The 14838-nt window shown below is 41.3% G+C and overlaps 2 protein-coding genes across 3 annotated transcripts in view; one reads left to right on the top strand and one right to left on the bottom strand.

Moving 5' to 3' along the window:
• Positions 1-11949, bottom strand: part of rerg (RAS-like, estrogen-regulated, growth inhibitor) — a 42933-nt gene extending 30984 nt beyond the window's left edge. Inside the window, exons 1-2 of the mRNA XM_023422940.2 lie at positions 11630-11949; positions 4237-4371 (exon numbers count right to left, since the gene is read on the bottom strand). Of these exons, the coding sequence (XP_023278708.1) occupies positions 4237-4297 (61 nt within the window). The 5' untranslated portion in view covers positions 4298-4371; positions 11630-11949. The remainder of the gene's footprint in view (positions 1-4236; positions 4372-11629) is intronic.
• A 685-nt stretch (positions 11950-12634) lies between these two features.
• Positions 12635-14838, top strand: part of plxnc1 (plexin C1) — a 27445-nt gene continuing 25241 nt past the window's right edge. The window contains exons 1-2 of one of the 2 annotated variants that reach the window (XM_087178435.1): positions 12635-13807; positions 14641-14757. In XM_087178435.1, the coding sequence (XP_087034561.1) occupies positions 12779-13807; positions 14641-14757 (1146 nt within the window). In that variant the 5' untranslated portion in view covers positions 12635-12778. The remainder of the gene's footprint in view (positions 13808-14640; positions 14758-14838) is intronic. The other variant, XM_023423008.2, reaches the window with a different exon arrangement.

The raw sequence follows: 14838 nt of genomic DNA, 5'->3' as shown, positions 1-14838 counted from the left end.
TCTCCTCACTGACAAAACTACAGAAACCCTTGCCAGTGAGTAGTTTATTGCGTTTTCAACTCATTGTGGGTGTGCCTGTGCTTGTGTAGATGTGTGCGTTTAGCAGGGACCAAGGTGGAGATGCAGTAAATGGACAAATTTATCTTATTTCCTAAACCCCAGTTTCCCTCTGCCGAGTCAATAAACCAAAAAGCTTAGAAGTCCCAGAACAGTTACACTCACACTTAATACACTCTGGTCTTTATTAGTGCTGGATCGCTCTGCAGCAGTCCAGGTCAGACCATAATGTAGAGTGCAGCTAACCCTCAACGACGCCAAGACACCCAGCAGGTCTGCTGCCACTCATTAAGTACACATTTTCTCCAGCCAGCAGGGAACAAAATTCCAGCTAAAGCAAAAGTACACGTAATTCTCAAATAAGGACCATTAGGTTCACATACACACTAACACATGCAGAGGTACTGCTGTCCAAAGTAAAGATGCAAACATTAGTGAAGCAAGTATTCAAAGTCTGGAGATGAGCTCAATTATTAAGAACATGTAGTACTGTAGTTTAGATTATAAAGGTTATTAAAGGCTGATATTGATACTGATTCTGTTTTGTAATGAAACTGGCAAAGATGTGGCAATAATTCCTTTTGTTTGGTATTTAGTACTTTTGAAGATGGGATTTATGGGACAGTAAATAGCAGAAAGCTGCCGTTTACACACATACTTACACACCTCATGTCAGATGTTTCAAGTGATGTTAATTTAAAGAACATACTGCATGTGGACCGCACAGACAGTTTTAAGCCATGCTACCGAAGTGGCTATTTCGATAGCAATATCAGTCGGGTCATCAGTCCACCACTTCAGTCTGGACTGAACAACTGTTGGATGGATTTCCGTGAAATCACTATAAACATTCATGGTCTCCAGAGGATGAATTTTTAATGAGTCTGGTGATCCCCTGACTTTTTCTCTAGCACTGCATGAGGTTGCCATGTTTGGCTTTGAGTGAAATTTTGACAAACACTGGATGGATGTCCACTAGGTATAGACATTTATAGTGCCCAGAGGATGAATCCTAATGACTCTGTTGATGCCCTGAACTTCTCATCAGTTGAATACTTTAATTTGGCTGATACTTTGGTTTTAATACCTACAAATATTAATAAATATACACATAATAGTATGTCAGCATCATCACGCTGCTAGCATGGCTGTAGTCCTATTCATTAATAGTTTAGTCCATAAGATTAAGAAAACACAAAAAAAATGACAAATGCCCTTCACAGTTGTGAAGAATCCAAGATGAGATTTCAAACATGATTTTTGTGTGTCCAACCAACTGTTCAAAACATTCCGTTTACAGCGATACAGAACAGAAAATAAGAGATAATCCTTGAATGTGGAATCAGAAAAATTGAGGCATTTCTTCTTGATAAAGGACTATTATCATTATATTATCAAATTTGACGTCATGTCAGTTGGCTAATGGATTAATCACCTCAGTGTTATCACTTCATGAGATGAAATGTAATGTGGGAATAGCTGAACCTCTCCTCCACTCGGAGGTTCAGAGATCAGCATTCAGCTACATTAGAGCACATTGCAGGAGTTTAGCACCTTGCTCAAAGACAATTCAGATGGTGGTTAGGTGGGAGGTTGAACCTTGGCCTCCTGTTTAAATCACAGTCTCTCTGACAGCTTAAATGCTTTGTATGTAACTTCTTTGGAAATGGAAGTGCAGTTATTGGAGATTTATTCACTCTAACACATTGAAAGGTTCAAAACAACACGTACAACCTGTTTAACATAAGTGTTTATTTTTTCCCTCATGTCATATTGTACATGAAGTGGGAGTATAATTCACAGTCCAGATGTTTGTCAACTGTGGAGAAGCTGATTCATTAGCATCTGTGGGCTTCCACTAAAGGGCTATGTCTAGATGAGAGCCATTCATTGTTGAAGGGATCATCGAGGCTACATGTAGCTTTAGATGTGACCACAATGACTGCTTTTCTGTTGATTGTCTGTTTTGTGCATTAATAAGAGCAAAGAGAGGCACGCAGGTGATAGGAGAGGATCAGGCAACTGCAGAGCTGCATGAATCAAGTGTCCACGTGAAAATCAAATGTCTGTAGTCAGTCTGTGTTGAACTGTGTTCCATTACGCAAATAACAAGTTAATCACCACATCTAGACAACAATCAGGTTGAAAGCTAGACTATCAACACTCTCTTTTGACGTTAGACTTGTCAGTTCATTTTCTCTGTCCTTTCATGCTGCACTCCAGACATCGTGTCAGGAGACAAAAGCCCCTTTTACAGTGGTCAAAAACCCAGCTGACATTGGGCTTTTGTCTGCAAAGTGAAAGGGTCCAATCAGCATTCAGTCCTGGGTCAAATGACTGCAGTAGACGCAGGTGTTTATCGGCTCTGGCTCTGATCAGCAGTGATGTAAACACAACACTTAGGTGAACATGCTAATTTTCACCCCATTTCTGTGCTGAGGCATCTCTCAGAGCACAAGCAATGAATCACCGATCGAAGAGTCTCACACGGAGGCTCTGACACTGACAGGAGCACGCGAGTGATCCATTTTAACATTGACATTGCTCCCTGCAATTGTGTGTGTCCTCTCAGAAAGGCAAACTCGGTTGGCATTGTAAAAGGAGTCATTCACCTTTTTTTTTTTTTTTAGCAGGTATACCTGTGTTTAAAAAACCCACTTATATCCAGTAATTTTGGTGTAAAAGGGTAAAAGACATGACAGAACCATCTGGAAGTCTCTGTTTTAAGTATGACTCCATCAGTCCTCGCCCCATTCATGACCTCAGTCACATGCATTCCCAATACAAACCTTAAGGAGAAGTAAAACATATTTTTTTACCATACCATGGCATGGTTGGTCAGTCGGCTGCTTCAGACTGATGTATCTCAGCGGATACTTGGGGTTCATGTCCACATCGGGATGAATTGTAATAAATCTGTACAGCTAAGTACAGCCTCTCAGAGCTGAGAGCATGCTGTTGACTTTTAGTCTTGTTTTACCTGTTATCCAGCAGCAGGTTGCATCTTCCGAATAATTTGATACTGTGCTACTGTGAAAACCACCTGGGGTGAAACCAATATTCAAACCCAGTGATTTTATCTGTTATTCATGAAACATTTTAACACAGGCTTGGCTGTTACACAACAGGTAAAATATTGATGTTTTGACTTTTCCCCTAAGGTTTGTAGAACGCTATGTAACCGAATCATGGAGTTTAGTAGAGCTGGCTGACATGACAGATGGTAGTATAATGAGGTAGTGCACTCACACCCGGTTATCTGCTTTTATATTTTGTTAAATATCATTAGCTGTGATTGTTTTGAGTGATATTTCTACTGCTTTGGTATCAGATAAGAAATCAGCATGTTCTTGTTAGTTTTCAAATTCAATAATCATCACTGAGGTGGGGGTTGGACACTCTTCTTAAGCGAGGAAAGGATGGTCAGGGCTAACAATACACCTCCTTAAAGAAAGAGTTTGATGTCAGCCTCTCAGCCTTGTTTTACAACCGCACTCCTCTCAGCTGAAGGTTATGAACTCCTCAGTCATTCTACTTTTCAGTACAGTACTTGAGTTGACCTCCTCAGGCATTTTAATGGCCTCCTTCGACATGGAAGCAATCCCAAAGCATGTTTTCGAACAGCTGATTGTGACACAGAAGCAATATGTCTTGATTTGCAGCCGACAGGAAACATGTGGTCTGTGTTATTGTCTCAGCTACTGGAGTAAACGTACAGTGCGCCAGCTGAGGCCAAGCTGCTACCGCCGCTGCTTCTACTGCTGCTTACAGAGGAATGCTGAAACCAAATGATAATGACTCAACAGACTTATCTGTGGGAGTGAAGACATTTAAGCCAGACCAAAAACAGCCTCCTTCTGTAATGTTGACTACGCAAACAAACTGAGAACCAGGAGAAATTACGGCAAGTACAAAAATGCAGACAGGATGAAAGGAAAACATTAGAAAGCAGACATCATGGTGAGATACACCGAGGCAGAAAGAAATTAAAAACCAAAACAATGAAGATATTGCAGCAGCATGTTTAAGTCCTTTACATGTTGCCTGAAAATTGATTTAAAATGGATTTAAGCACCAAAGTTAAGAGTAAAAATCTGTTTACAATCAAAGAAAACCCATGAATGAACAGACCACAAGTCTTTGTAGGACACAGATTAACACAGACACACAGCAGTTTACCTGACTTGCCCACCCCCGCTCTGCCGAACACGGCCAGCTTCACCTCCGGGCTTTTGGCCATGACAGCAGGTGCAACCAGCGAAGCTCAGCGAGCCAATCAGTGAACACTGAGGTCAGCCATCCATCCAGCAGCGTCTGTGGAAACATGTAGGACAGTGCATTTTTATTTTTTGATGCCACAGTACATTTCAGTACATTGCTTTGTGTGCAGGATTTTCTTTTTTGCTGGTAATATTTCATGAGGGTGTTTTTACTTTTGGCACAGCAAGGGATGTGGTTCTAGCAGTTTGTGATAGAACGTGTGTGTGAGGGTTGTGTTCTTGGCTGAGAGATGATGGGATTGTTTTATTTTAGTGAAGCAGTCTTTGCAGTTATGGTAATGACAGACACCGGTGCATCCTGGCACAGCGTGACTCAATCTAGAGAAGAGGATGGAGCACAGTGAATGGATTGTTCATTCTGTAGGTGGACGACTATCAGTCAGGAGAGTGAGGCGGGCCTCAGTAATATGAATATACATATTCTCAAATATGAATATGTAGATCTTAGAATCTGCTTACAAAGAGAATGATGTTCTCACAAAGTTTGATCCTCATTTCAGGAGATAACCGATTTGTTAGTTTAGATGATATTATTATTAGAAGTTGTTCATATATCATATTCAGTATTTATAAACAGTTGATTAATATATGATTTTGAGTGAAATCATAATTAGAAAGTGGAAAAATTTGTGTGTACCTTTTGTAGCTTTGCTGGACTATATATCTGATATTTGTACAACTGATAGAGAAATACTAATCATAATAATATTTTTGATACTGATACAGAAAGTAATATCACTTGTAGTATAATCAAGTATAATTAAGCAATTTTTTCTGCTGCACCACTTTAGCTTCATATTTATGTATGTTGACATGTGGGGAAGAGGAGCATGCATTTGGTGTGTAGAAAAAGTTACTTATTTTTGCTTTAATAAAGGCACCCACACTGTTAGTCATGTGCTGTTGTGCAGCACGTTGAGCAGCATATTCATGATATTAAATTAATGTAACGCACTGTATTCTGCTGCCAGAGATATTTAATTAGCTGAAGGAGGCGGCCCTCACATGCCTCCGACAGTCTAACCACAGCAGAGAACGCACACAAAGATGAGCAATCAATAAGGCGTCCGCTTCAGACCCCTTGGTGAGCAGTATGTAGTACAGAGACAGTTAAGGCTGTGTTTCAGAGTTTTCGACCTCCTAACTGGGATGTTTCATGCAGGTGTGTGAGATGCAAAAGGCTGATAAATGGAACAGAAGACAGAGCGAGGAGGCGTCGAGTAAAGAGTGAGAGACACAGAGCTGAACTCGCCTGTTCAAAAAGAAAACAAAACTGCAGCCAAGCACAAGTCTGTTTAATAAGAAAACAACCCACTGTGAAGTTATTTCACAAGATAATTGATTTTTAACTTCTGCCCCAACACACTTTGTTTTTCTCCTGGCTGAGGCTCCAACTGTTAACGAAAAACAAGCGATGATGATGATGATGATGATGATGATGATGAAAATGAAATCTGTATCTGGATGACTCCAGAGGAATCCTTGGACACAGTGACTTACAAAGCAATTCAAATTAGCAGGAATGCAGACGGTGACTTGAATTTATTGATTTACAGCATGCAATGTAAATGCCCCGCTAGCGTTATTTTGAGCTTCACAGTTCCCATTAGACTGATCGGTCATTTTAATATACATTTTAAATACTGGAATAAAACATGAATCAATTTTTCTGCAGAAAGTTTTGATCAGTTCTGACACTGCGTAAAATGGACCAAAAAAAGTTAGTCAGATTTAATCAAGCAGCCCAAGACAGTTCGTGGCTATTGAAAGACAACAGTGATTCCTAACATGTTATTTGTGTTGTGTTACAGAATAAAATGAAACACCTAATAAGTGATTACAGGTGACAGAAAATTGGCAATGATGAGAACCAATTTATAGCCTTCTACGGAGCGGCTGCCATGTTTGTGAAAAGATCTATTGTCAGTGTATAAATTAGACTCGTCTCTCTGTTAGTATCTGTTGGCTGAAACGAGATATAGCAAGAAAAATGGGAGAAAACGAGTCACAAGTTCAGCACAAACTGTTCAGCTCAGTAAAAGTTGAAAAATGTGACAGTGTCAGAAACATGTTAGCCAACTTCACACTGGTTGAAGTTATGAAGTGGCAACTTTCCAGCTTTCTCCTCCTTCATCCACAATGGAAACACACACACAGACACACTCAGGGTTTAAGCTAACCTGCTCCCTTGTGTGCCAACACACACACATCCATATATGGTGTGTCTGTGTGCCGCTTGGTGTGGCTCAAGTGGAGGTCGATCATCCATCTCTCTCACTCGGCAAGGGTCATCATGGCAGCCGTCGGCATCTTTAAATATTTTGTTTTCACCATTATTAATGTGGGCACATTTCCACCGACCAGACAGCACAGTCAAAACACTGAATGATGTTGTAATACTGCTGCAGCATTTTAGTCTGTTCATCTAGTTTAGCCTGAGGTGTTTGGGAACACGCGTGTAAGCACCGTGGGGTACCGGGGGGTCATGACCCCTCCCCATTATATGAAAAAATGGACATTTGTCCACTTATCAAATTCAAAAAGAAAAGTTTTCCCCTCAAAATTCAGTGCGAAACTTACTGAATGTTTCATTGAACTCCATTCAGTTATGAAGTGGTGAACTTCAGTAGATTCCACCATATAAATCCCATCACTTACTTTCATCATTTCTTTTTTAAACACTGGAAACAGCTAACCTGACTCCACATCACCCTCAGTAACAGGTCTTAAAGACCCTCTCCAATGACAAAGAAGTATTTAACCTTGTTAACATCCATATGGTGTTTTTATATAATACATGACACATGAGTAAAATACGACTTGTGTGGATGGGGGGATGGGGGGGGGACCTGAAACCTTGTAAGTACAGAGAGAGAGAGAGAGAGAGAGAGTTAGCATTAGCACAACCACTCACACTGTCTCAGCCACTGCCAGTTACAAGCTAACAAACAACATAAAGAAATAAAAGATGTTAACTACGCTAACCATTCTTATCCACCTGCTAGTCTCTGATTCTGGTCTCACCAGACTCCTCATCTGAGTCTGGGTCTGAGTGAGGCTCAAACATGTGGCTGAGTCTCTCTGATGCTTCCTCCTCTGACCATCTTGCTCTTTCACCTTTCAACCTAGCACAAGCAGTGGTGGTGGGCGGGACATAAGGCCTAAACAGAATTTCTCAATGAGAAAGTAAGAGTAGATGGGCATCCACCCCCAGTTTTCCCTTTTTTTTTTTTCACTTTTCATGTGTTAAAACCACAAAATATTAATAGCAGAGTATTTTTACAGAGCTTAAAACATGTCTGGAGAAGAACTTAACAAGCGTAAAGTGTTTGTTCACACGGGACAAGAAAAAAGGGTTGCCGTTTGTACAGTTTTGTTACAGGTTTTGTATTAAACCAATCAGTTATACTGTGGGGCACATTTTGTTATGTATGGACAGAGCTGGACTAGTTTCCAGTCTTTATGCAAAACTAAGCTAATCAACTACTGGTTGTAGCTTCGTTGTAGAACATAAGAGGATATGGTGGAATAGTAGCAGCTCACAGAAACAGCTTGTATGGTTCCTTTCTGTAAGAAAAAACTTGTGATTTTTTTTTTTTGTTCTGCCTGTTTTCTGGCATTTATGTACTTGCTTCCTCTCTCTCTCCTCTCTCAATTTATTTTACATATTGCACATATTACTGTAAGCAGACACACACACACACACATAGACACACATACATACCACTGCAGTGATCCCTCTCCTACGCAGCAGCAGGGAAACACCAGTGAAAGAGGAGGAAGAGGAACACACAGTAGTGTCTCCCTACAACACGGCAGTCATTCTTCTTCACATTTTGCCATTTATGGCCTCCACCCACTTCACCCACCAACCTGACTCACTCTCTTACACACACACACACACACACACACACACACACACACACAGTTATGTAGTGAAGTCACAGGACAAACATCTGGAACTTTCTTCTTGAGGACAGATCAAGTTTTACTGACTACAATAGAAAGTGCAAACACAGCACACACACCCAACGCAGAAAGAAAAGAATATACTGTATTATGACCGTTTGGATCTGAGACAAAAACAACATAGACTGTCCAAGCCAAAGACAAAAAGAACTACAATGATACTGTATGATAAAACACAAAGCTTCTAAAAAAAAAAAAAAAAAAAAAAAAAAAAAAAAAAAAAGAAGAAGAGAAGTATTACAGAGAGCCAAGACAAACAGTACAATCGAACACCAGCAGCAGCCCATGCATTTAAAATACCAGTCCAGTATTTTGTTTGCCACCTTTGAATGGTCAGACAAGACGGTCACTATCCCCTTTATCTCAGCTGCATCCACTGCAGAGATAGACACATGAACTGCAGGTTGTCAATGACCTCTGTGGATTGATTGATCAGTTAGATTTGTTGGCTAGCAATCAGGCCTTCAGTGAGGCCTGCCACAAAGACATCTAAGTAACACGTCTTTGTCTTGGACTACTTGTTCCCTTCTCAGTCTCTCTAAATATTAACCCATTTAGACCGAATGATTTCGTCGTTCATGTGACTGATGAACGGCATTGTGATTAGATTGTGAGGCGAAATCCATTAAGGGAAATGTATTTAATTGGTGTTTTCAGTGGTTTTAGCTGCAAAAAAAAGTTGTGGTTCAGTAAATGGCTGACAACCTGAGTGAGGGGAGTGATATTGAAGCAGATTACAGCTGTTACCTGGATGAAAACAATCCAGAAAATAACTTAGAGTATTCATCTGCGAGCCAGTATCACAGCTAGCTAGAGGTAAAGATTCATCTGATGTCACGCTGTCTCTAAAACCGTTATTTCTCAGCCTCTGAAGCAGATAGAAACATGAAATAAAACCCATTTGAGACCTTTAGCTTTTATTGTAAATCATTGCCTTTACCCTCATTTTCATCAACATAAACGTCAAAAAAGATTTGAACTGAACAGAGAATGTTAACAAATGTGCTTGTTTTTTCAGCCATATCCAGTTTCAAGGACAAAGCCAATGATTTATAATAAAGGTCAGAGATTTAAGCTTGCAAATGTTTTTATTGCATGTTTCTATCTGATGAAGAGGACAAGTTGTGTTTAAATGGTTAGTTAGGTGCGGGGCTATTTCTTGGCCACATTGCGCCACACTACCTGAACACAGCCGGGCTAGCTGTTTCTGCTGCTTCCAGTATTTAGCAAAACAATTCCTAGCTGTAGCTTCATATTAAACAGACAGAAGTGAGAGTAGTACCAATCCTCTCCTAACTCTCAGCAATAATCAAACAATTAAGACTAACTACACTGCTACAGTACAAACTGAATAGTACAAGTATCACCTGCATCAAGTAATAGCTAATTTGCTGCCAGACAGAGTAGGAAAAGTACTGCTATACTACTGCTTTTCAGACTGAAGGCAAAGGGCACCAACTGTGATTTAAACCTGAAACAAAGTTCTTCCGCAAAGTTCTGCTTCTGTTTATAATTACCATTACTGAGATGCACATCATCAGGCTTTAGTTTCATCCTGGTAAACTATTACAATACGTGACTTTCTACATACCCAAACCGCTCTCTGTTGGGAAAGAGAAAAAACTGTTGCCCTCTATCTAGAATCTACAATTTAGTTATTGTTTTTTTTACCCATAAACCTCTGCTGTACAGGGACTCCATCCAAACTGTCAAACTGGGCACGTGTATTTTTTCCACTGCGTGCCCAGCTGTGTCACTTTTACCCTGAGAACTGAATCTGGGTGGTGGTGCTGTGGTTGAGGGAGATTACAGACCTCTGAGCTCCAAACCATGGGAGGAGACCTGCTGCACCACAAGCTATAGAAAGACTGCAAACCACAGGCCTGTCATCAAAATACATACAGTGAACTGGTGCACTGCCTCTAAAGGGAAACCGGTGAGGGAGAGAATGCCCCAATTCTCAAATGTATTAAATTACCGATCTTTTCCTAAAATGTCAATAAAACGAAAACTAAGTAAAAATTGTGTCTTCACTGTAGAGATACACTGTTGGTGCTTTCAGCCAGTTGTGACAGGTCTCTCTCAGACAGCCCTCACACTCATAGACGTTTGGCCAGTTTGTCCCTGTTGATCATATGATTTTATCACAAAGTCTCCTCAGGATAGATATTTGTCTTTCTCCACTGTTGGTGGGAAGAAAACACTTCACACAAACACAGTAAACTAAACACAGATGAGAACAGCTACAAATCGTTAGAGGTGGAGGAAGAATGAAAATCCTTTACTTGAGTAGAAGTAGAAATACCACAGTTTGACATCGAGACTGTTCTAAGTAGAAGTCCTCTAATACAAATTTTACTTCAAGTACAGAAGTGTTAGCTTCAAAAAGTAAAAAGGTGCCTGTTTGAATAAAAGTTATGTTTACACTCAGTGTTTAAATGTGAAGCGTCAAAGAAAGTGGCATAACATAGAAATTCTAAAGTCTGGTAAAAAGTAACTCAGAACAGGCACTGAGTCATTACCATTGCACTTCATTAGGGTCCATTATACTAGATGCACTTTATCAGCTAAGAGCTGCTTAAACTTCCTGTTTTTGAGCATTGTCTGATTTCAATCACAGCACATCAACCCATTTTTCATTTTTCTTGGCATACCACCTACAACCTTCGTCAAGACCCCTCGGACTCCCCTGAAGCCTGGTTTGGCAAGAGCCCTTATGGGATGCGCTTACTGATCCTAAATCCCATTGAGATGTGGGCCATTATGCAACACTAAGAGCTGCTCCTGAATGCTGATTATGTCCTTGAACCCAGGAGTGGAAGGTGGAGAGAGATCAAGTAGCAACGTAGGATGAAGCTGCATATGAGATATGCAACCGTGATTGTATTACAGGAAAAAAAAATATATATATTTTGCCTCTGGTCCCATTTAATATCCCAAATGACTGACTGGAAAGATTAATCCAACTTTTAAAATGTTACAGTGCAGCTCATCTTACAAAAAACAGATTATGTTACGAAGACTTATATAACATCAATGAGCATTGAGCTAGATAAGGTCAATTTAAACAAGCATGAACACCAAAGACGAGCGTAAATGTCCAGGGAAATATCATATAGATATTATATGTCTTTATGTCACGAGGGACAGCTCCACCCCAGAGGAATCTGTGTGTCATGACCTTCGCCAAAGGTGTCACCCTGTTAGGAAAATCTCAAACCTTGTGGCCTGACCACAGGTTTGATCATTACCACACCTCGGTGTTGCAGAGCTGCCTCCTGAAGGGACGAAACCCAAATGAAAACACCGGCAGGAAGACTCACCAGAGACCGCTGAATGCTGTAATAATCTCCCGATGATGAGGCGCTGATCACGAGGAGATGAATTTAAGACAAAAAAAAGTTGATAGGTCCGCTGATCAATAACGATGTGTGTAACCTTCCTAGATGTAGATGCGGACGCCACGCACCGCTGGATGGACGGAGTGGATGTGTGCAGCTAGATGGACAGACGCGTGGATGAGTGGACGGATCCTGTCCGGACAGACCAAGCAGCAGCCCTGTCTGGGATGAATGAATCCTCGAAACGGAGGGTCAGTGGAAATATACGGAGCGGAGCTGCTGGAGTTTCTGACACTCTGCTGCCTCTGACCGGGCTGCTGCTGCTGCGTGCCGCTGCATGGTCATACCGAGGGCGCCCAGCGACCTCTAGTGGCTGGAAGCGATAACACAGGCTCCGGACTCACTCAGGGAAAGCCCAACCGTTTTAAAATTCACACTATCTGGTAATAATGTTCTGGCTGTAAGGGTAAACTTTTACTCATGATATCCAGCTTTTCTCTTGTTCTACTGTGATATTCTATTCTTATATATTCAGTCAACGGTTGATCATCCACATGGACATGGTAACTCAACTTCTCTCAAAAAGGAACATTTTAGAAATATCCAGTCCGTCCAGTCTGATGTATTGTGCATCATTTTATACACTAGATTTTAAAATAAAGTTTGGCTGCAGAAAATGAGATGACCCATCAGTGTGTCAGTGGACTCTTCACAGAATGGCTTTAACATTGTGTGCTGCACATTACACACAGATCTTGTAGAATATTGATATGTCTTTCTGACCGTAGTGGCAGTCAGCGCACCTGTTATTGCATGGAAAAGTTAATGAGACCGGAACCATCTCTTGCTCTCCTGGAGGAGCGCGCAGGTTCTATGGTTAGACAAAAACATTACAAAAGTGGGACGAATGGAGCAGAGATGCTGCTAAATCTTTATATCTGAGAAACAGTTATGCAGTTAATCTGAATGCTTTCGTTTCCGGGCCTCTCCTCCCACTTTCTGCACTAATCTTTTCAGCAGAGGCGCACTGCGCCTTTACGCACGACTAGTGGCACTAGCGGAGTGTACAGAGCCATGCAGGTCGTCAGTGTATGAGGGTTTCCCACTTAAAGCTGCCACAGCTGCTAGAACATGATCCTGCTGCCTGGTCTGTTGTTTATTCTCTGGGGAGAACCGGGTCGGTGTCGGGGGGAGGATGGAGGCTTCACTTTTGATGGAGATATCCGTCACTTCGCCGTGGCCACCAACTCGGTTTACATCGCTACAGAGGAGAGGCTGTACCAGCTGAGCCACAACCTGACTGTGGTCCAGAGTCTGACCCAGAGAGGATTCATGAAGGACGGTGCCATCCCGCCGGTTGAGGAGCATTTCTACCGTGTTTCTGAGGTGGCGTTGTGGAACGCAACTTTCAGCGTCAACGTGTTATTGCCATTTGTTGAGAACGGCACTCTGATCAGCTGCGGGGTGACCGACGATAACTGTGGTTACTGTGAGGTTCTGGACCTGATGAACATCTCTAAGCTTGTGCACAGGGAGAGCATCCATGTGGGACCACTGAGGCGCAGCAGCGCGTCCGTCTCAGTCTTGGTGACAGTGGAGAAGAGTCCAACCCAGAGACACTTTTACATTCTGACCGCGATACAGAAAAACCATCAAGAACATTCTGGTCCGAGCCGCTGCCGCTCTAGTACCCAAACTCTCAACCTTCAGAATACGGATGAGAAGCAGTCCGGAGGTATATTTTCTTTTAATGATGACCATTCCCGATCTTCTTTCAAAAGTAAAGGCGATGTGGAGTTTGTGGACGGATTTCAGATCAGTTCAACCCTGTATCTGCTCTCCAACGTGCCCTCCGGCTCCAAAAGTAACAAAGTCCGTCTAATTTGGTTTGAGGGCAAAACCAACAAGATCGAGACTGTCAAGTCGCTGCGGGGCGCGACTCTCAGTGTCTCTGAAGGTGGTGGTGACGGTAACAGACTCCTGGCCTCCTCGCTGATCCCGGGCGGTCCGCCGGTGCTCTGGAGCGGAGTGTTCAGTGTGGATGAAGGACAGCTGAACACCGAGCTGGTAGTGTTTGACATCAGCCCTGATCTCAGCGGAGAGGCCGATGCAGATCCAGACTTCTGTAGTGATTGTAACACCAAGCAAACAGTTAAAAAGGTAACGGGTGACAAAAAATTCAGCTGTAAGTTACTGTAGCTGCACACTCATGTCATATACTTTGATGATAATTCATTATCAGCATATGCAGTGTCTGTACCAAGAAGTAAAGACCGACAGTCGATCCTCATGTTTTCATTTAAAATTCCAGCAAGTTAAGTTATAACAAAAAATGAAAATCAAATTAAGCTTAATAGATTTACATGGAATTAAATAAGAATTCAAGACTGTACAATATTTGTGGTGCTTATTGAAATCAACAGCAACATTGTGCCACATTTAACTCAAATAATGTATTTTTAAAATGTGACACCCCCCCCCATTTTTTTTACCAGCTTTGTCATGTTTTCTTTTCTTTAATAATATTAATATTAAATCAAAATATTAAATCTAAATGTTGGTGAAACTAGATAACTATTAAATTATACACCTACCTATGCAATTGCATGTAAATTAGATGGAACGTTTTTTTGTCCTCCACATCCTTCTGTGGGGCTTGATACAAAATAAAAACAAAACCCTGCATGATTGAGGGTTAAATACATTTAATGCTTTTTTATTTTCAACTGTGGTAGCAGGAGTCACCTACACAAAGATAATAATTCAACATATCACCACACAGACATATCACAAGATATTAATTGATAAGTCATGACTCAAGGTGTGTGCTTCATAGTGTAATATAGCAACATGTCTAATTCAACTTGGAGCAGTTTTAACATGAAGTTTTCTCAATACTTGCTTCTAACCTGAGATCTCTTCACTGCAGAATACCATGAATGCTGTTTGGATGTAAAAGTGATAATAGATGTGTGTGTGTTTCTCCGCCAAAGACACTGAAGCCGGAGGCAGTGCTCTTCAGGCAGAACCACATGACCTCTGTGCTGGCAGTGAGGCAGAAGGCCTGGATGGTTTTCTTCATCGGGACGGGAGTTGGGCAGCTCATTAAGGTTTGTATAAGAAGTGAAGTGATATGCATTCTGTCCATTACTGAAAAAGATACTGTTGGAAAAAAAAGAAAAAATCTAATA

The sequence above is a fragment of the Seriola lalandi genome, unplaced genomic scaffold, assembly GCF_002814215.2.
Source record: "Seriola lalandi dorsalis isolate HSWRI2012SDOR001 ecotype SW California unplaced genomic scaffold, Sedor1 jcf7180002054688, whole genome shotgun sequence".
Taxonomy (NCBI): domain Eukaryota; kingdom Metazoa; phylum Chordata; class Actinopteri; order Carangiformes; family Carangidae; genus Seriola; species Seriola lalandi.
The sequence above is the reverse complement of the archived record's forward strand: the minus strand, read 5'-3'. Positions and strand labels throughout refer to the sequence as shown.